General features: G+C 36.1%; 1 protein-coding gene across 21 annotated transcripts in view; it reads left to right on the top strand.

The window, feature by feature from the left end:
- Positions 1-20,354, top strand: part of LOC132645289 (uncharacterized) — a 29,267-nt gene extending 8,913 nt beyond the window's left edge. For 9 of the 21 annotated variants that reach the window (XR_009584080.1, XR_009584079.1, XR_009584078.1 and 6 more), the window contains 3 exons: positions 13,863-14,059; positions 14,169-18,474; positions 18,542-20,354. Coding sequence is in view for 3 of the 21 variants with exons in the window: in XM_060362196.1 (XP_060218179.1) it covers positions 16,936-17,889 (954 nt within the window). In the remaining 18 variants the exon portion in view is untranslated. The other 12 variants (XR_009584074.1, XR_009584072.1, XR_009584068.1 and 9 more) reach the window with 11 other exon arrangements.
- The last annotated feature ends 3,013 nt before the right edge of the window (positions 20,355-23,367 follow it).

Here is a 23,367-nt window from a genome sequence, read left to right as displayed (position 1 = left end):
CCTTCCCCTAGAGCAACATATGTAGGGGTAACAAATTTTGTGTCATTTAATGTGCAAGAAACCAGCGGCTTATATGAGCACATTGTTATGAAATATAGAGTATGAATGTCCACTACACAATTATAATGCCTCTTCCATTATCTTCCACCATCTTAATGGTTCTTCCATTATCTTTCACCATCTTAATGGTTCTTCCATTATCTCATATATTGAATGACATGTTTATTGTTACTCTTTTGTATGCCTATATGTAGCACCATAAATAGAGACATAAGTTTTCATATTGATGACACAGGAAGACATTAAGGATGAATAAGAAATCTCTCCTCTTTTGTTATTCTATTTCTATGGTTTTCATCCTTTAATATTATTACTCTTTTAGCTTAATTTCACAATACGTTATCAGCACGATGCTCTAACCAACTGAGAAATAATTTTAAACATGGCAGAATTATATGCCTTAACAGATTTAAAATCTTGTAGCCTTAAATGGAGCTAATCAAAACGTGCCTGTGGAAGTATGACCATCTTCAGGTGGTCATATCTATCTTTAAATTATTCCACAGAGTAAGATGATCTTTAATAGTGAGATATTCCATTTTCAAGTCATCATCAAGGTGATGGCGGAGGAATATCATTGCCTTGGCACGGTCTTGATTTGATGCCTCATTTTTATCTTTGATGGTGTCTGCCAGACCCATCACATTAAGGTGAATCTCGGAATCAAGAATTCAAGACATATAGCTATTGCCGGATATATCTAAGGCTACAAATTCACGTTTAGTAAGATTTGCCATTAGTTAAGAAAAAAAAGTAAGTCAATACCTTCGAGGCTTTTAAAGTATTTGTTTAAGATGACAGAGTTTCGTGCTGATAACGTATTGTGAAATTAAGCTAAAAGAGTAATAATATTAACGGATGAAAACCATAGAAATAGAATGACAAAAGAGGAGAGATTTCTTATTCATCCTTAATATTTTCAAGTGTCTTCAATATGAAAACTTATGCCTCTATTTATAGTGCTACATATAGGCATACAAAAGGGTAACAATAAACATGTCATTCAATATATGAGATAATGGAAGAACCATTAAGATGATGGAAAATAATGGAAGAACCATTAAGACGGTGGAAGATAATGGAAGAGACATTATATTTGTGTAGTGGACATTTATACTCTATATTTCATAACACTCCCCCTTGGATGTCCATAGATGATGTGCATTGTTAAAACCTTATTAGGAAAAAACCCCGTGGGAAAAAGTCCTAATGAAGGAAAAAGAGTACACATATCTAGTAATACGCTTTGAGAGCTGCCTCATTAAAAACCTTACCAAGAAAAATCCAATGGGACAAAACCTTGGTTAAGGGAAAAAGAGTACAACACGTATTTTACTCCCCCTGACGAAGATCAAAATTCAGATGTCGGAGTCTTCGCATTCCAATCTTGAATATCATCTTCTCAAGAGTTGAAGTTGGTAAAGATTGGTGAACAAATCTGCAGGATTGTCACTTGAACGGATTTGTTGCACATCAATATCACCATTCTTCTGGAGATCATGTGTGAAGAATAACTTTGGTGAAATGTGCTTCGTTCTATCTCCTTTTATGAAACCTCCTTTTAATTGAGCTATGCATGCAGCATTATCTTCATATAATACTGTGGGTATTTTTGTATTACACTTCAAGCCACATCTTTCTCTGATGAAATATATCACTGATCTCAACCACACACATTCTCTACTTGCTTCATGAATAGCGATTATCTCAACATGATTTGAAGAAGTAGCAACAATGGATTGCTTTGTCGATCGCCATGATATAGCAGTACCTCCGCATGTAAACAGATAGCCTGTTTGAGATCGAGCTTTATGTGGATCAGATAAATAACCTGCATCTGCATAACCAACAAGATCTGTACTACCTTTGTTAGTATAAAACAGACCTATATCGCTAGTTCCCTTCAGATATCGCAATATATGCTTAACTCCGTTCCAATGTCTTCGTGTAGGAGAAGAACTATATCTTGCTAGCAAATTAACAGAGAATGCTATGTCAGGTCTTGTAGGGTTAGCAAGATACATAAGTGCACCAATTGCACTGAGATATGGTACTTCAGGACTAAGAAGCTCTTCATTTTCTTCTTGAGGTCGGAACGGATCTTTACTCACTTCAAGTGAGCGAACAACCATTGGAGTACTTAAAGGATGCGCATTGTCCATGTAAAATTGTTTTAAAACTTTTTCGGTATAAGCAGATTGATGGATAAAGATCCCATCTGTCAAATGTTCAATCTGCAAACCAAGACAAAGTTTTGTTTTTCCCAGATCTTTCATCTCAAATTCTTTCTTTAAATATTCAATCGCCTTTTGGAGCTCTTCTGGAGTTCCAATTAGGTTTATGTCATCAATATAAACAACAATTATAACGAACTCTGATTTTGTTTTTTTTAATAAAAACACATGGACAAATGACATCATTTATATAACCTTCATTTACCAAGTACTCACTGAGGCGATTGTACCACATGCGCCCTGATTGTTTTAGACCATACAACGATCTTTGTAATCTGATTGAATACATCTCCCGAGACTTTGAGTTAATTGCTTCAGGCATTTTAAATCCTTCAGGGATTTTCATATAGATTTCATTATCAAGTGAGCCATAAAGGTAAGCTGTAACCACATCCATCAGATGTATTTCAAGATTTTCATGTACAGCTAAACTGATGAGATATCGAAATGTTATGCCATCCATAACGGGTGAATATGTTTCTTCATAGTCGATACCGGGTCGTTGAGAGAATCCTTGTGCAACAAGGCGTGCCTTGTATCTCACAATTTCATTTCTCTCATTCCTTTTCCGCACAAAAACCCATTTATGGCTAATTGGTTTTACACCATTAGGCGTTTGGACTACAGGTCCAAAAACCTCACGTTTGGCAAGTGAATTCAATTCTGATTGAACTGCCTCTTGCCATTTTGGCCAATCATATCTTCGTCGACATTCTTCGACAGATGAGGTTCCTGATCCTCAATGTCTTTCATAATATTTAGTGCAACATTATATGCAAAAACATTAACCACCATAATCTTCGATCGATTCAAATCTATCCCATCACCAGAGAACTCAATGATAGTTCTTTATTTACTTGAGTCTCGGGTTCCGTAATATCTTCAGGAGTATCAGCATTAATCAGATCTTGAATATCTTCATGATATTCTTTCATAGTGTCATTTTAATCATTTTTCGTGTTTATTTTTCTAGGATTTTTATCCTTAGAACCCAATGGCCTACCACGCTTCAGGCGTGTATGAGATTCAGAGGCTATGACATTAGTAGATTGTCCCTTTGGGACATCAATTCTGATAGGCACATTCTCTGCAGGGATATGTGACTTAGTTATCCTTTTCAAATCAGTATATGCGTCTGGCATTTGATTTGCTATTTTTTGCAGGTGAATGATCTTCTGGATCTCCTGTTCACATATGGGGGCACGTGGATCAAAATGAGATAGTGATGGAACTCTCCACGCAATTTCTCTTTTGATTTCTTTTCTCTCCCCCTAATTGTGGAGAATTTGTTTCATCAAATCGACAATCTACAAATCGGGCAGTGAATAAATCTCCCGTCAATGGTTCAAGATAGCGAATAATAGAGGGTGATTCAAACCCAACATATATTCCTAACCTTCTTTGGGGGCCCATCTTAGTGCGCTGTGGTGGTGCTACAGGCACATATACAGCACAGCTAAAGATTCAGAGATGAGCAATATTTGGTTCATGACCAAATACTAATTGTGACGGGGAGTATTTATTATAATGAGTTGGTCTGAGACGAATAAGAGATGCTGCATGTAAGATAGCATGACCCCAGACGGTAGTGGGCAACCGTGTTTTCATAAGTAATGGTCTTGCTATCAATTGTCGTCGTTTAATAAATGACTCAGCAAGGCCATTTTGGGTATGAACATGTGCTACAGGATGTTCAAGCTTTATCCCAACTGATAAACAATAATCATCAAAAGATTGAGACGTAAATTCTCCGGCATTATCGAGGCGTATAGCCTTAATGGGATAATCCGGAAACTGTGCCCTTAAGCGTATTATTTGTGCCAAAAATTTCGCAAACGCCAGGTTGCGAGACGATAGGAGGCACACATGAGACCATCTTGAAGATGCGTCTATTAGGACCATAAAATATCTGAATGACCCACAAGGTGGATGAATAGGTCCACATATATCCCCATGTATACGTTCTAGAAAGGCAGGGGATTCAATGTCAACTTTCATTGGTGATGACTTAGCTATCAATTTACCCTCATAACAAGCGGCAAATGAAAATTCACCACTTTCAAGAATCTTCAGGTTCTTAAGTGGATGCCCATTTGAATTTTCAATAATTCGTCTCATCATTATTGATCCAGGGTGACCTATTCGGTCATGCCAAAGCACAAAAGTACTCGAATCATTAAACTTCTGGTTTACGATCGAGTGTGCTTCAATTGTACTAATTTTTGCATAATACAGACCATAAGACAAAGTTGGTAATTTCTCCGAAACATATTTCTGGCTGGAGACATTCTTTGTAATGGCAAGATATTCATCATTTATTTCGTTTAATGTCTCAGCGTGATACCGATTACGGCGGATATCTTTGAAACTTAACAAGTTTCTTGGGGATTTAGAAGAGAATAATGCATCTTTTATAACAATTTTCGTCCCCTTAGGCAGAAATATAGTAGCTCTTCCGGAGCCTTCAATCAATTTTGAATTGCCAGAAATTGTATTAATATTTCTCTTTTTTCTATGCAAGTGAGAAAAGTATTTCTCATCTTTGAATATGGCATGCGTTGTTCCACTATCAATCACACAAATATCTTCATGATTGGTCATTGATCCAAATAAAATTTGAGGAATTTCCATAGATTCTTCAAAATGAAAGAATAGACAAAGTGAACATGAAAGTAGATATTATTATTATACAAAGCATTACACAAACTTTATTTACATAACTATGGAAACATAACTATTATAGCTAATAGTAACAACATGGATGAAAATATCTAAACTATTACAGATTCATCACCGATCAGATGATCTATTTTTCCTTCATGGAGTTCAAAGAAATCTGCCACATCTAGATGCATGGGCTCAACATTATCTTCAGAAATAAAATTTGCTTCGACATTCTTTTCTGCCTTTTTGAGGGAGGCTTGATACAGCTCAACTAGGTGCTTTGGCGTACGACAGGTACGTGACCAGTGCCCCTTTTCTCCACATCGGAAGCATTTATTTTCTGAATTTTTCTTTTGCACAGCTTTATGCTTTTCATCCTTCCTTTTACACTGCTGGTGGTGAAGGGTATTATTTGGTGCAAGACGAGAATCATGATTAAAATTCCTTCCTCAACCACGACCATGACCACGACTGGGGCCACGACCTCTTCCACGCCTAGAATGGCGAAAATTTGCCTCATTCACTTCAGGGAATGGAGCAGTACCAGTGGGTCGGCTTTCATGATTTTTTATTAATAATTCATTATGTTGTTCCCACTAGAAGATGTGAGATTAGATCAGAATATTTCTTGAACTTCATCTCTCGGTATTGCTGCTGCAGGAGCATACTCGAGGCAGGAAAAGTGGAGAATGTTTTCTCCAGCATATCATGATCAGTGATATTTTCACCACATAATTTCAACTGAGAAATAATTTTAAACATGGCAGAATTATATGCCTTAACATATTTAAAATCTTGTAACCTTAAATGGAGCCAATCAAAACGTGCCTGTGGAAGTATGACTATCTTCAGGCGGTCATATCTATCTTTTAAATTATTTCACAGAGTAAGGATCTTTAATAGTGAGATATCCCATTTTCAAGTCATTATCAAGGTGATGTCGGAGGAATATCATTGTCTTGGCATGATCTTGGTTTGATGCCTCATTTTTATCTTTGATGATGTCTGCCAGACCCATCGCATTAAGGTGAATCTCGACATCAAGAATCCAAGACATATAGCTATTGCCGAATATATCTAAGGCTACAAATTCACGTTTAGTAAGATTTGACATTAGTTAAGAAAAAAAGTAAGTCAATACCTTCGAGGCTTTTAAAGTATTTGCTTGAGATGACAGAGTTTCGTGCTGATAACGTATTGTGCTGATATGGCGTATTTCACGTTTATAACTATTGGCGTATTTCAAGGTTTCGCTAGTTCCCATTTTCAGGTGGTCATATCAGCACGAAACTCTGCCATCTCAAGCAAATAATAAAGACTTCATAATCGTAGATACCGGGAGTATCTAAATTAACTCAATCGGGAGATGTATTCAATCAGATTACAAAGATCGTTGTATGGTCTAAAACAATCAGGGCGCATGTGGTACAATCGCTTCAGTGAGTACTTGGGTCTTTAGGTATAGATCTGGAGTTCCAATCGCCTTGTTTTATAATAAGGCTTTAAATAATGAAGTCTTTATTTAAAGCCTTAATACTTTAAATCCCTGAGACCTCTGATGAAAATCCTTGAGACCTGTATAGCCTATCAGATATAGCACGAAACTCTGCCATCTCAAGCAAATACTTTAAAAGCCTCGAAGGTATTGACTAATGACAAATCTTACTAAACGTGAATTTGTAGCCTTAGATATATCCGGCAATAGCTATATGTCTTGGATTCTTGATGTTGAGATTCACCTTAATGCGATGGGTCTGGCAGACACCATCAAAGATAAAAATGAGGCATCAAACCAAGACCGTGCCAAGACAATGATATTCCTCCGCCATCACCTTGATGATGACTTGAAAATGGAATATCTCACTATTAAAGATCCTCTTATTCTGTGAAATAATTTAAAAGATAGATATGACCACCTGAAGATGGTCATACTTCCACAGACACGTTTTGATTGGCTCCATTTAAGGCTACAAGATTTTAAATCTGTTAAGGCATATAATTCTGCCATGTTTAAAATTATTTCTCAGTTGAAATTATGTGGTGAAAATATCACTGATCATGATATGCTGGAGAAAACATTCTCCACTTTTCCTGCCTCGAGTATGCTCCTGCAACAGCAATACCGAGAGATGAAGTTCAAGAAATATTCTGATCTAATCTCACATCTTCTAGTGGCTGAACAACATAATGAATTATTAATAAAAAATCATGAAAGCCGACCCACTGGTACTGCCCCATTCCCTGAAGTGAATGAGGCAAATTTTCGCCATTCTAGGCGTGGAAGAGGTCGTGGCCCCAGTCGTGGTCATGGTCGTGGTCGAGGAAGGAATTTTAATCATGATTCTCGTCTTGCACTAAATAATACCCTTCACCACCAGCAGTGTAAAAGGAAGGATGAAAAGCATAAAGTTGTGCAAAAGAAAAATTCAGAAAATAAATGCTTCCGAGTGGAGGAAAGGGGCACTGGTCACGTACTTGTCGTACGCCAAAACACCTAGTTGAGCTGTATCAAGCCTCCCTCAAAAAGGCAGAAAAGAATGCCGAAGCAAATTTTATTTCTGAAGATAATGTTGTGCCCATGCATCTAGATGTGGCAGATTTCTTTGAACTCCCTGAAGGAAAAATAGATCATCTGATCGGTGATGAATCTGTAATAGTTTAGATATTTTCATCCATGTTGTTACTATTAGCTATAATAGTTATGTAAATAAAGTTTGTGTAATGCTTTGTATAATAATAATATCTACTTTCATGTTCACTGTGTCTATTCTTTCATTTTGAAGAATCTATGGAAATTCGTCAAATTTTATTTGGATCAATGACCAATTATGAAGATATTTGTGTGATTGATAGTGGAACAACGCATGCCATATTCAAAGATGAGAAATACCTTTCTCACTTGCATAGAAATAGGGAAAATATTAATATAATTTCTGGCAATTCGAAATTGATTGAAGGCTCTGGAAGAGCTATTATATTTCTGCCTAAGGGGACGAAAATTATTATAAAAGATGCATTATTCTCTTCTAAATCCCCAAGAAACTTGTTAAGTTTCAAAGATATCCGTCGTAATGGGTATCACGCTGAGACATTAAACGAAATAAATGATGAATATCTTGCCATTACAAAGAATGTCTCCGGCCAGAAATATGTTTCGGAGAAATTACCAACTTTGTCTTCTGGTCTGTATTATGCAAAAATTAGTACAATTGAAGCACACTCGATCGTAAACCAGAAGTTTAATGATTCAAGTACTTTTGTGAAATGTAGATTCTTATTAAATCAAATATTAATACAATTTCTGGCAATTCGAAATTGATTGAAGGCTCCGGAAGAGCTATTATATTTCTGCTTAAGGGGACGGAAATTGTTATAGAAGATGCATGATTCTCTTCTAAATCCTCAAGAAACTTGTTAAGTTTCAAAGATATCTGCCGTAATGGGTATCACGCGAAGTATTATAACTTAAGTCAATATCTTCGAGTCTTTTAAGTTATAATACTTCGACAGATTGAAGACTTTGTTAAGTTTCATATTGAAGACTTTGAGTTTTGCAACATTATATGCAAAAACATTATCCACCATAATCTTCGATCGATTATGGTTTCTGAAGCAAATACTTAAAAAGCCTCGAAGGTATTGACTTATCAGTATTTCGTGCTGAAATACGAAAGAAGGGAACGAAGCACATTTCACCAATACTTCAAGTGAAATCCTTAATATTTTCAAGTGTCTTTAATATGAAAACTTATGCCTCTATTTATAGTGCTACATATAGGCATACAAAAGGGTAACAATAAACATGTCATTCAATATATGAGATAATGGAAGAACCATTAAGATGATGGAAGATAATGGAAGAACCATTAAGACGGTGAAAGATAATGGAAGAGGCATTATATTTGTGTAGTGGACATTTATACTCTATATTTCATAACACTCCCCCTTGGATGTCCATAGATGATGTGCATTGTTAAAACCTTATTAGGAAAAAACCCCGTGGGAAAAAGTCCTAATGAAGGAAAAAGAGTACACATATCTAGTAATACGCTTTGAGAGCTGCCTCATTAAAAACCTTACCAAGAAAAATCCAATGGGACAAAACCTTGGTTAAGGGAAAAAGAGTACAACACGTATTTCACTCCCCCTGACGAAGACCAAAACTCAGATGTCGGAGTCTTCGCATTCCAATCTTGAATATTATCTTCTCAAGAGTTGAAGTTGGTAAAGATTTGGTGAACAAATCTGCAAGATTGTCACTTGAACGGATTTGTTGCACATCAATATCACCATTCTTTTGGAGATCATGTGTGAAGAATAACTTTGGTGAAATGTGCTTCGTTCTATCTCCATTTATGAAACCTCCTTTTAATTGAGCTATGCATGTGGCATTATCTTCATATAATACTGTGGGTATTTTTGTATCACACTTCAAGCCACATCTTTCTCTGATGAAATGTATCACTGATCTCAACCACACACATTCTCTACTTGCTTCATGAATAGCGATTATCTCAGCATGATTTGAAGAAGTAGCAACAATGGATTGCTTTGTCGATCGCCATGATATAGCAGTACCTCCGCATGTAAACAGATAGCCTGTTTGAGATCGAGCTCGGTAGTATAGATCTTGTTGGTTATGCAGATGTAGGTTATTTATCTGATCCACATAAAGCTCGATCTCAAACAGGCTATCTGTTTACATGCGGAGGTACTGCTATATCATGGCGATCGACAAAGCAATCCATTATTGCTACTTCTTCAAATCATGCTGAGATAATCGCTATTCATGAAGCAAGTAGAGAATGTGTGTGGTTGAGATCAGTGATACATTTCATCAGAGAAAGATGTGGCTTGAAGTGTGATACAAAAATACCCACAATATTATATGAAGATAATGCCACATGCATAGCTCAATTAAAAGGAGGTTTCATAAAAGGAGATAGAACGAAGCACATTTCACCAAAGTTATTCTTCACACATGATCTCCAGAAGAATGGTGATATTGATGTGCAACAAATCCGGCAATACTTCCATTATCTTCCACCATTGAGATGGTTTGCAGATTGAACATTTAGCAATAGTTTCAAGTGTCTCACCACGATGATTATAAGATAATGGAGTTATCTCAGATATGCCCTATTAGAAATTAACATTATGAGATAACTCTATATTAAAAGGGTCTGACTTACTTCACCTGAAGTAAGGATGAAAAGAGTACCTCTACACGACCGACCCCAGTCGTGAATAATAAGGAGATAGAGTGAAACAAATCCCATTCACTTCAGGGAATGGGGTCTGAGACACCATATCATTCAGATATGGTTTGGTGAATCGATCACATATATGGTGTAAACTCTGCCATCTCAAGCAAATACTTTAAAAGCCTCGAAGGTATTGACTTAAGTTATAATACTTCGACAGATTGAAGACTTTGTTAAACTCCTTTGTTAGTATAAAATAAACCCATATCTCGGGAGATGTATTCAATCAGATTACAAAGATCGTTATATGGTCTAAAACAATCAGGGCGCATGTGGTACAATCGCCTCAGTGAGTACTTGGTAAATGAAGGTTATATAAATGATGCCATTTGTCCATGTGTTTTTATTAAGAAAACAAAATCAGAGTTCGTTATAATTGCCTTGGATGTCCATAGATGATGTGCATTGTTAAAACCTTATTACGAAATATAGAGTATGAATGTCCACTACACAAATATAATGCACATAAATTCACGAAGGTATCGACTTAAGTTATAATACTTCATATAATACTGTGGGAGTATTTATTATAATGAGTCGGTCTGAGACGAATAAGAGATGCTGCATGTAAGATAGCATGACCCCAGACGGTAGTGGGCAACCGTGTTTTCATAAGTAATGGTCTTGCTATCAATTGTCGTCGTTTAATAAATGACTCAGCAAGGCCATTTTGGGTATGAACATGTGCTACAGGATGTTCAAGCTTTATCCCAACTGATAAACAATAATCATCAAAAGATTGAGACGTAAATTCTCCGGCATTATCGAGGCGTATAGCCTTAATGGGATAATCCGGAAACTGTGCCCTTAAGCGTATTATTTGTGCCAAAAATTTCGCAAACGCCAGGTTGTGAGATGATAGGAGGCACACATGAGACCATCTTGAAGATGCGTCTATTAGGACCATAAAATATCTGAATGACCCACAAGGTGGATGAATAGGTCCACATATATCCCCATGTATACGTTCTAGAAAGGCAGGGGATTCAATGTCAACTTTCATTGGTGATGGGATAGATTTGAATCGATCGAAGATTATGGTGGTTAATGTTTTTGCATATAATGTTGCACTAAATATTATGAAAGACATTGAGGATCAGGAACCTCATCTGTCGAAGAATGTCGACGAAGATATGATTGGCCAAAATGGCAAGAGGCAGTTCAATCAGAATTGAATTCACTTGCCAAACGTGAGGTTTTTGGACCTGTAGTCCAAACGCCTAATGGTGTAAAACCAATTAGCCATAAATGGGTTTTTGTGCGGAAAAGGAATGGGAGAAATGAAATTGTGAGATACAAGGCACGCCTTGTTGCACAAGGATTCTCTCAACGACCCGGTATCGACTATGAAGAAACATATTCACCCGTTATGGATGGCATAACATTTCGATATCTCATCAGTTTAGCTGTACATGAAAATCTTGAAATACATCTGATGGATGTGGTTACAGCTTACCTTTATGGCTCACTTGATAATGAAATCTATATGAAAATCCCTGAAGGATTTAAAATGCCTGAAGCAATTAACTCAAAGTCTCGGGAGATGTATTCAATCAGATTACAAAGATCGTTGTATGGTCTAAAACAATCAGGGCGCATGTGGTACAATCGCCTCAGTGAGTACTTGGTAAATGAAGGTTATATAAATGATGTCATTTGTCCATGTGTTTTTATTAAGAAAACAAAATCAGAGTTCGTTATAATTGCTGTTTATATTGATGACATAAACCTAATTGGAACTCCAGAAGAGCTCCAAAAGGCGATTGAATATTTAAAGAAAGAATTTGAGATGAAAGATCTGGGAAAAACAAAACTTTGTCTTGGTTTGCAGATTGAACATTTGACAGATGGGATCTTTATCCATCAATCTGCTTATACGGAAAAAGTTTTAAAACAATTTTACATGGACAATGCGCATCCTTTAAGTACTCCAATGGTTGTTCGCTCACTTGAAGTGAGTAAAGATCCGTTCCGACCTCAAGAAGAAAATGAAGAGCTTCTTAGTCCTGAAGTACCATATCTCAGTGCAATTGGTGCACTTATGTATCTTGCTAACCCTACAAGACCTGACATAGCATTCTCTGTTAATTTGCTAGCAAGATATAGTTCTTCTCCTACACGAAGACATTGGAACGGAGTTAAGCATATATTGCGATATCTGAAGGGAACTAGCGATATAGGTCTGTTTTATACTAACAAAGGTAGTACAGATCTTGTTGGTTATGCAGATGCAGGTTATTTATCTGATCCACATAAAGCTCGATCTCAAACAGGCTATCTGTTTACATGCGGAGGTACTGCTATATCATGGCGATCGACAAAGCAATCCATTGTTGCTACTTCTTGAAATCATGCTGAGATAATCGCTATTCATGAAGCAAGTAGAGAATGTGTGTGGTTGAGATCAGTGATACATTTCATCAGAGAAAGATGTGGCTTGAAGTGTGATACAAAAATACCCACAGTATTATATGAAGATAATGCCACATGCATAGCTCAATTAAAAGGAGGTTTCATAAATGGAGATAGAACGAAGCACATTTCACCAAAGTTATTCTTCACACATGATCTCCAGAAGAATGGTGATATTGATGTGCAACAAATCCGTTCAAGTGACAATCCTGCAGATTTGTTCACCAAATCTTTACCAACTTCAACTCTTGAGAAGATGATATTCAAGATTGGAATGCGAAGACTCCGACATCTGAATTTTGGTCTTCGTCAGGGGAGTGAAATACGTGTTGTACTCTTTTTCCCTTAACCAAGGTTTTGTCCCATTGGGCTTTTCTTGGTAAGGTTTTTAATGAGGCAGCTCTCAAAGCGTATTACTAGATATGTGTACTCTTTTTCCTTCATTAGGACTTTTTCCCACGGGGTTTTTTCCTAATAAGGTTTTAACAATGCACATCATCTATGGACATCCAAGGGAGAGTGTTATGAAATATAGAGTATAAATGTCCACTACACAAATATAATGCCTCTTCCATTATCTTCCACCATCTTAATGGTTCTTCCATTATCTCATATATTGAATGACATGTTTATTGTTACCCTTTTGTATGCCTATATGTAGCACTATTAATAGAGGCATAAGTTTTCATATTGAAGACACTTGAAAATATTAAGGATGAATAAGCAATCTCTCCTCTTTTGTCATTCTATTTCTATGGTTTTCATCCTTTAATATTATTACTCTTTTAGTTTAATTTCACAATACGTGCCTTGTATCTCACAATTTCATTTCTCTCATTCGTTTTCCGCATAAAAACCCATTTATGGCCAATTCGTTTTACACCATTAGGCGTTTGGACTACAGGTCCAAAAACCTTACGTTATACATTTACACATGTATACGTTCTAGAAAGGCAGGGGATTGAATGTCAACTTTCATTGGTGATGGCTTAGCTATCAATTTACCCTTCTTGGTTTGCAGATTGAACATTTAATATGAGAGCAACATATGTAGGGGTAACAAATTTTGTGTCATTTAATGTGCAAGAAACCAGCGGCTTATATGAGCACATATTATATTTCCTTATTTCTTGTTGTGAGTAATGATGTGTGTTGTGGCCTCGGCGAGAGTGTCCACCCAAATCTACCACGTGCATTATAATATTGATTCATTCTATGGCTTTTGAAGTTGTGACCTTGGAGCCTCTGCTGCTATTTTGATGAACCATGGCATGGCCAGATGATTGCTATTTTCGTTGTTCCTCACACAGTTTCAGACTTTTTGGACAATACAATAGATAATTTTACCAGACTAGGAGTTCAACCTGTGTAATATTTGACCAAACGAACTGTCAATTGATGAGTCAGCTCATTTCATTATTACTGGTAACAATCTTTTGTTAAGCTTCTATGATACATGTGTATAACATGCTGCATATGAATTTAAGAGCAAACTTCTACTGAATTTGAATTCTTAATGTCAAATTCTTTATAGAGATCAAAAACTTGGAGCAGATCAAAGTGAAATCAAGGTTTTGATAGCAACAGAAATCCTCAAAGTCAAGTCTCTTGAAGAATTCAGTAATGTGCAAGCAATTATACCCTTTCTTATATTTCACTCAGGTATACAACTTAAAAGAGCAAAACAAGAGAAAACGAAGAGAATAAAAATAGTGCAGGCCACATAACAGAGTATACTTGTTTTGGTGCCAGAACTAGTTTCCGTTTTTCTTTTCTTTTCTATCAGTAGACTAAATTGAAATGTCATCACCTTTAATTAATAGCATTCAACTCAATAAGCCGTAAAATCTCATGCATTTTTCTACTTGAGGTTGATGTGTATAATTAAAGGAGATGACATATTTTATGTGATCAATTTAACTACCTAACAGACAAATGAAAATATACCCAATTATTTTTGCAAAATTTGAACCAAAAGTGTTTAATTGAAACACTTTATTAGAAGTTGAGTAATTGAAACAAGGCTTAGTTTGAGTATTTAAATTAAATATCTTAACAAGTTTAAGGGATAGTCCATGTATTAAGTTAAGTCCTAATAATCCATCTCCTATAGCGGATGACATTGTATAGCTTCATAAGCTTCCACCGCAGGGCTTTCATCTTCATAGCATAAGATTGCAAGTTCCTTAGCTATTTAGTTTGTGATTAGTGCACATGCGTTGCCAGTTCTTTGACATTCCCAATTGTGGTGGAGGGTTCAAACTTCTTTATAAGTAGCGTAACATTCCCTTCCCTTTTCTCCTTTTGCTCTCCCTCACTATATATAACAAATTAAAACTATAAATTCAGCTAGTATTTTAATCTAAGCAATTTTCATAAATTCAAAATTCAATTTCAGGGGTTGTGGACCTCTATAACTTTTGGGACAACCTGCTGAGATGGGTTTCATTCTCATGGAAAATTTGTTTGTCTTTGCAGTAATTAAGGTATTGACCACTTGCCGTGCTCTTCATTATGAGTGGCAGGGTACTCGAATTGATTATGTGTGGCATATATAAGTACTCGAATTGATTATGTGTGGCATATATAAGTACTCGAATTGATAATTCCAATCTAGAGAGAATATTTTTTCAATAAGAAATAAAATCTTTAGCTAGATTATAATTATAATTAGTTTAATTTGGGATAGCTAATCACAAGTTATTCTGGAAGCAATACTCTATTTATGACTATATTATTTGCATCTTTAAGCATAATCTCGCAAAAGATCTTTATATCTATTGATAGTATATTTATAGAGGTGGATTCAAGATTCTAATTTTATGAGTTCAAACTATAGTACGGTTTTATAGCAATATTGTACTTTTTAAGTTGTGGATTCTAATTATGTACCATTTACTGCAATTTTAGTGAATTTTACACAATCAATTTATATTCTACATAAAAAGTACTGAATTCAAATGAACTCTCTATCCGGAAGTTGCACCGACCCCTGAATGTATCAGTTATATCGAAAGCTCTTAAGATATTTTAGATATTCCGAACATATTTCATAGTTCAACCCTTTTATCAAAAGGTTAAAACTTATCCGCACTAATATTTATACCAAATATTTAAAGGGTGAACGCATAATTGTTAATTTACAACATCATATTGCCGCAAAATCTTGTTAAAGTCATTACCGGCGATGCTTATATATATATTATCACTTATGAGAAAATAGTCAAATACCCCCTCAACGTTTACTTAGATTAATTGTGACGCACCCAATCTTTACGGGTGACCTGTTACGCACCCAATCTTTACGAGTGACCTGTTACACCCAATCTAATTTTTTCAGTATTTTAGTGACCTTTAAGTGGATATTATTTAGTGACCCCCATTTTTTTTAACTCACGTGCAGTACACGCATTTTTAAAAATTCCAAATCATCATTTTACACTCCTTTTACCTTTTACCCACCTAAACTTTAACCAAACTATTATTTCACTCCTCTCTCTCTCTCATCGATTTGTCAATCTATCTTCCACTATTTACCTTGAAAATTTTCAATCCATCTACCATTTACTCTAATTCGCATAATATTTAGTGAATTCTAGGGTCGTTTTTGCATTCTCAAGTTTGGTTGAATTTTAATTTTCTCAAGGAAGCTATCAGTCGCGATTTTGCAGAATTTTTCCTTTTATGTATTTTTTAGTGTATTTCTCTACTAATATAGTTTGCTTGCTAGGGTTTTGACACATTAAATTATTTGTTTGCATTTTAGGCTTTTCAATCGGGTTGTTTGTAAAATTAGGGTTCTTTTAGTAGAATAACGTAACTGAACGAGTAACTAGGGGTTTGTTACTAATTGCTGCTGATTTTGTTAAAAATCATATCTTTGCCTTTGATGTTGCTTGTGTTAAGTATTGTTGCTTTGTAATTTAGGGGTTTTGTTAAATATTGTTGCTTTGTAATTTAGCGGTTTTGTTAAATATTGTTGTTTTGTAACTTTCAGGTATGACTGACTTTATTTATGTTACTTTGAGATGGTTTTATGGTGGGGTATTTGATTTTAGTGGTGGTGTGCCAAGATATGAGGGTGGTAATTGTACAGAATTCTTAGATGTTGATGTTGATTGATAGGTTGTCATATTTTGAGCTTAGGGACTACATAAAGGAAGTAGGTATATTCCAAGTTGTGCTTTTAAGGTGAAGCCCCCTGGTAGTGACATTCTTGTAGATATACTTAGTGACAAGGATATTTTGACCTTTCCCTAAGTTTGAAAGATGGGGACATTGCGGAGATATATGTCTGCCACATGGTGGATGAACCACATGTGCCCCTATTGCCATTGGAATATATTGTTGCCAACAACCAAACAAAAAGTGATGCTTTTAATAAAGTTGGTGAGGGTATCCAATGTGAACCAAATGGTTGTCAAAGCAACCCTAATGAGACCCCAGCCACTAAAAATACACCACTTGACACTCCAGCCATTACTACTTCACTCTTTCAATTTCCCACTACTACTTCACCCTCTCAATTTCCCACTAATTCTTCAACCCCACAAACAGAAGTTGCTGAAAATTCACCCCAACAAACTGAACCTGCAGATAGTGAAAATGCAAATCAAGTAAGTAGTGACCATGTTGATGAGGAATCTGACTCAATAGATTCTGATGTAGAATCTGACCATGTGGCAGTATTTGATAATCCAGATGGTGATGATGGATCTGATATACATGAGGAAGTTAAAACATTTAGGGCTGAAAGGAGGGCTTATAAGAGAAGGACTAGAAGAGAGAAAAAGGGGAAATCTAACCCTGATGATGTACCTTTAGGTGAAGTTGAACAAGACATAGGATTTGATGAAACAGAACCTAACAATAGAGGTTTAGAAGGAAGGGTAGGTGGTGATGAACCTTTTTACTTTAGTTCTAATGCATGTAGTTGTACATCTGAGGAGGATGATGTTGAGGAGGGGGTAAACTTGAAAGCTAGAAGGGAAAGTAAATACATAAGGTTTGACCCTGCATGTAAGAAGGTAGTATGGCAACTTAGTATGATTTTTCAGAGTGTTAATGAGTTTAGAGATGCTGTGACTAGATATTCACTTCAGAAGCATATTCCGTTAGATAAGTTTGTGAATGAGCCTTCAACGGTGAAGGTCACATGTAGAGATGGTTGTCCTTGGTTAATTTATGCTAAGCTGGACAATTCAACCAAGAATTTTCAAATCAAAACATACTATCCTAAACATAAATGTGTTTAGACGACAAGGAACTATATGTGCATTTCTAAGTACCTTGCTAGCCACTACAAAGATAGAATTACTGAACAACCAAAAATCATAATTTGCAAACTCGAAGAGGAAATTAGGAAGGAACTTGGTGTACATGTTGGCAGGTCCACTATTAGGAGAGTTAGAGCTAAGGTTTTACTAGAGATCATGGGTGATCATGTAGAAGAGTTTGGAAGAATACTTGATTACAGAGATGAAGTGTTGATAACAAATCCTGGAAGTACTTGTGTGGTGAAAGTGTCTCCTACAGAATTTGCTGAAGATGGTAGGCCTTGCTTCTTAGGTTTCTACATCTGTTTTGATGCCTTGAAAAGGTCATTTTTGAGTGGTTGTAGAAAATACATTTGGTTAGATGGCTGTTTCTTAAAGGGGTGTAGCAAAGGGCAACTGCTAGTTACTGTGGCTAAGGATGGCAACAACCAGATGTTGCTAATTGCTTGGGCTGTTGTGGAGTATGAGAACAAAACCACTTGGACATGGTTTATGAAAATATTGATTGAAGATTTGAACTTAGGGGATGGGACTGGTTACACAGTCATTTTCGATATGCAGAAGGTACTAAACTCTTGATTTATATTGTTTATGTTGTTACACTTTGCTGATTTAAACTGTTCCTTTTTAGGGGCTTCTTGCCACTATAAAAGAGTTGCTACCAGAAGTGGAGCAGAGGTAATGTGCTAGACACATCCTTGCAAACTAGTCAAAAGATTGGGGAGGCAAGGAGGCTGATTTTCTGGCGATGTGCTCGAAGCACATTTGAGGAGAAATTTGGACAAATTGGAGCTGCTTAGTGGTAAGAAGATTGTTGAGGATTTACTCTACTACAAGGAACACACTTTCTGTAAGGTATACTTTAATACTGAAATTAAATGTGACATCATTGACAATAATATGGCTGAGAGCTGTAATGCTTGGATCTTGGCTGCAAGACACAAGACCATCATAACCATGCTAGAAGAGATTGGTATGAGAGTCTTTGTTGCTGAAAATGGTTATACATCCCTAAATGTAAGTTTAATATTTTCTTTACAATAGCATTGGTATGTGTGAACTGACTAATTTTCAAATTTGTTTATTGCAGCATGGCATGCCTTCTAGTAGAGTGTTGAATTTTGGTGGTAAACATCAAGCAAGCCAGCCTATAAGGAGCCTGTTTGGATGGGCTTAAAAAAAGTAGCTTATATAAGCCAAAAACAGCTTATAAGCTGCTTTAGATAAGCTAAGCCAAACGGGCCTAATTAATTTTTTGGGCTTATTTTAAGCACAAAATGGCTTTAAGTTGGTCATCCAAACACTCAAAAAAACTGAAAATAGTTTATAGGCAACTTATAAGCCAATCCAAACGGGCTTAAGATTTGCTGAAGTCACAGGAGACCTTGGTCACAAGGCAAGGCAAGGGATGAGGTACACAGGAAAACCATGCTACTCAACAAGGCCACTAGCAGCAAAGGAAAGGAGCCATGGAAATGATGACCATTATTTGGATGACAATTAAGCTGTTTTGGATATTAAACACTTTGTATTATTTGCATTACTTGAATTAGGTTGTTTGGAAGACTTGAATTAGCTGTGAGAATGACTATTAAACATTTCTGTGAGTGTAATGTTTTTGTGCTCAATTAAGTGTTTGGATGACTTATTAATCATAGTTTACTTGTTAAGCATACTTGTTAGTTCCATTTGTACAGTGTATTGAGCAGTGATGCATGATTTCTGCAATGTGTACATTGAGCAGTGAAGTTAAAACTGTGCAGTGTGTGTACAAAGAAATCTGGAAAGATTTCAGTGCCAGCTTGAATTCATGTACATTAACTGAAATGAATTCAGTCAGCAACCTTCATTGGACGATTCAATTACATTAAATTGAATTCATGTACATTGACTGGTAGTTGGGAAAACGAATGGGAATTGTAACAATGCATTCAATGTCACCGACCTATAAAAAGGTTATTAACCTTTACATTTCAATTCATCCCTACATACAAACATTATTTCATAGCCAAATGCCTCTAGGTGAAGATGAACTGGTTTATTTCGAGAAGAAACTAACCAAATCATACGTTGAGAACGATGATTTTGTAAGTGTTATTTTTCAAATTTATTTCAATTTACGTGTTTCATTATTCATAATGCCTCATGTATTTTGTGCAGATCCTACCTTCTGACATATAGGATTTTCTTCCAAACACAAATAAACAAGCTGTTGTTCTCTATGAGGAGCGTGCATACAATATGACGTATAAGGTTGGCGTGCATCTCTGCCAAGGGTGGAAGGATATCATCAATGCAAACCGTCTTCAAGAGGGACATGTCTTATGTTTTAATGGTTGTGAACATAATTAGAAAGTAACCTTCTTTGTTAATATCAAGAGGGAGGTTATTGAAATAGATTAGGTCTCTCCCTATTATGTGAACTTTATGAATGATCTATGAAATCTATATCTATGAACTTTATCTATGGTTTTTGTTGTCAAATTAAATGAAGACAACTTTTTGATTGAACATCCATGACAAGAAACTCCTTCAACTTACATACATAAAGTGAATAACAATCACTTAAACATCCTTCAAGAAACAAACATGTAATTCTACTATGGCAATCGACATTGGTAATGCTTGTTCAAGAACACCCAATAAACCAAATAACAACACCAAAGAACATGCACAAAAAGAAAAACTTGTTAATAGTAAAGCATCTACCCTTCTTCTCTTCTTCAAGCTTCATCACTTTCATCTCTTCTTCAAGCTTTGACACTTTCATCTCTTCTTCAATCTTTAACACTTTCATCTCTTCATTTGTAGTGACATTCTCAATACCAATGGCCATTTCACTATTCTCATTACCAATATCTCCATCAATGCAAGAAGAATCTCCTTCTTCCATTTCCTTTGTCAAACCAACTTCTTCCGCCATTTTCTTCTTCAATTCCACTGCTTGCTCTTCCATTTTTTTAATCAATTTGTGAATAACAAACTTAGACCTTTCATCAATAGGATCATCCCTCCATTCAAAGAACTTACATTTCTTAGCCTATAAAAAAAAAATTCAACTCACGTTATGCACACTGTAATGTGTGGCAGAAATAGGACACGAAACATAATTTTTTTTTACCGTACCCCATAGAAGGAGCATGTCCAAAATATTCTTCCGCGATTATTATAAGACCAAGAAATATGCATTTTTAATAATACTCCATGCTGGAATCGCACTTGACGCTTCATCTTTGGATCATCATTTTCAGTACAAAGATTGTTCAACTCCGATTTGAACTTTTCCATTAAGAATCCTAGAAAATAAAATTAAGTGAAATTACAAGAAATCAGTAAAATATAACATATAAATAAAAGATGAGAATAATAATTTAGAGAAAATAATACTTACCACTACAATCCATCGCACAAATTTGAAGTTTTTTTTTCTTCAAGCTATGGCAACAATGGAGTTTAACGTTGAAATTGAAGAAAGGAAGAGAGAAGGAAGAGAAAATAAAGGGTGGGTTTTTTTTACCATTATTTTAGATTCACGTGGCCAAAAATAACACGTCAAACGCAGTAATCACGCGCTGCTTGGTCGTGTAGTCACGCACAGTGTCACATCAGCACTTAAAGGTCACTAAAATACTAAAAAAATAAGACTGGGGGGGGGGGGGGGGGGGGTAATAGGTCACCCGTAAAGGTTGGGTGCGTCATAATTAATCTGAGTAAACATTGAGGGGGTATTTGACTATTTTCTCTATCACTTATTACATGATGAATATAGCTTGTAAATGTCAGATAACATTTAATTAATTTACTTTATATATAAATACTACAAATATAAAGAAAATTTGATCATCATGTCACTTTTGACTGTAACAATAGCAGACAACACGTATTATTTTCAACAGTACAAATCTTACATTTTTAAGTAGACTTACCTATAGCTTGTAGCTAGAGATAGCAATAGGTGATGATGGACAATGATGATCCGTCACAATTTAGTTAGAAATTTGTGACTGAATGACAGAGTGTCACAATTCTATCACAAATTTATGACGGAAATGAGGGTTTATTGCAATTTCATCACAAAATTTTCACTCGATTAATTTGTTCTTTTTTGAGATTTTTTTTTATAATGGACCATCCGTCACAAAATTGTCCCACTTCAGAAATTGTTTACCCGTAAAACGGTTCAGTTGAATTTATAGACGTGGTTAGAGGCACGTAGATCAAAATGACCAACAAGATTATGATTTTCGTATCGAGATAATGTAAATATAAGTAAATAAAATGAGTAGTAAGGAAAAGCCTGGGCAGCAGGTGACAATTCCGGACTTAGATTTCTCCGTTCCGGTCTGGCCGTGGCACCAGAGCTTAGTAAGTATGGCAATAAGATCAAAGAGCAAATGCTAAGAATAATATGAATACTTTGCATTGTTGTATAATCATTCAGATGTCTTACAATAGAATGAGTACCTCTATTTATACTAGAGTTGTGGTACAAATTCCATAAATCGTGTCCCCTCAATTACCAATATTAACGTTGCAATAAAAGATAATAAAGAGTGATAAAGACTAATAAAGACTAATAAAGGCTGGAGGAAACTTGGGGGTCTCCTGTAACGGCTGTGCACTGAATGATGTTTGACCAGTGAGTTGTGACGCTCCTCCGGCCTCTTTTTAGCTTCTGCCTCCGGAAGCGGGTTACCAAATTACTTATCCGGAGCTTTGTATGCTTTTTCGAAACCCCTTGTTCGTAGACTCGGATCTGAACTGTCACCATCGCCACGTTTCACAATTTGATACGTCCACTTGGTGTCTACGGATTTTGCTCTATACAGATAGTCACCTCAGTTTTCGGTTACTCGCTGACATGTGGCCGGGAAGTGGAAGATTTTCCCCTTCTTTCCTAGAAATCATCTAGTTACCCCTCGCAACTGTCTCATTAAAAATCTTGTCGGAAAAATCCAATTGGTACAAAAATCGGGCGAAAGGATAAAGAGTGCAATACTTAGGGATTCATGGTAGATTTTGATGTTATTCTGGGTATGAGTTGGTTAGCTCCTTATCATGCAATTCTAGACTATCATGCCAAGACAGTCACCTTAGCTATGCCCGGGGTGCCTAGACTTGAGTGGAAGGGTAACGTTAGTCCCTCCCCAAAGAAAATCATTTCCTTTATTCGTGCAAGAAAGCTAGTTGATAGGGGGTGCTTGGCTTATTTTGGCACATATTCGTGATACCAGTGTTGACGGTCCATGTCTTGAGTCAGTTCCTGTGGTACGTGAGTTTGGGGAGGTGTCTTTCGCAGACTTGCCCGGCATGCCACCAGATCATGATATTAATTTTTGCATTGACTTAGAGCCAGGGACCCGCCTTATTTTTATTCCACCATATAGGATGGTGCCTGCTGAGTTGAGAAAATTGAAAGATCAGCTTCAGGATCTTCTTAGTAAGGGTTTTATTCAT

This window comes from Lycium barbarum, chromosome 6 (assembly GCF_019175385.1).
Source record: "Lycium barbarum isolate Lr01 chromosome 6, ASM1917538v2, whole genome shotgun sequence".
In the NCBI taxonomy this organism is placed as follows: Eukaryota; Viridiplantae; Streptophyta; class Magnoliopsida; order Solanales; family Solanaceae; genus Lycium; species Lycium barbarum.
The sequence above is the reverse complement of the archived record's forward strand: the minus strand, read 5'-3'. Positions and strand labels throughout refer to the sequence as shown.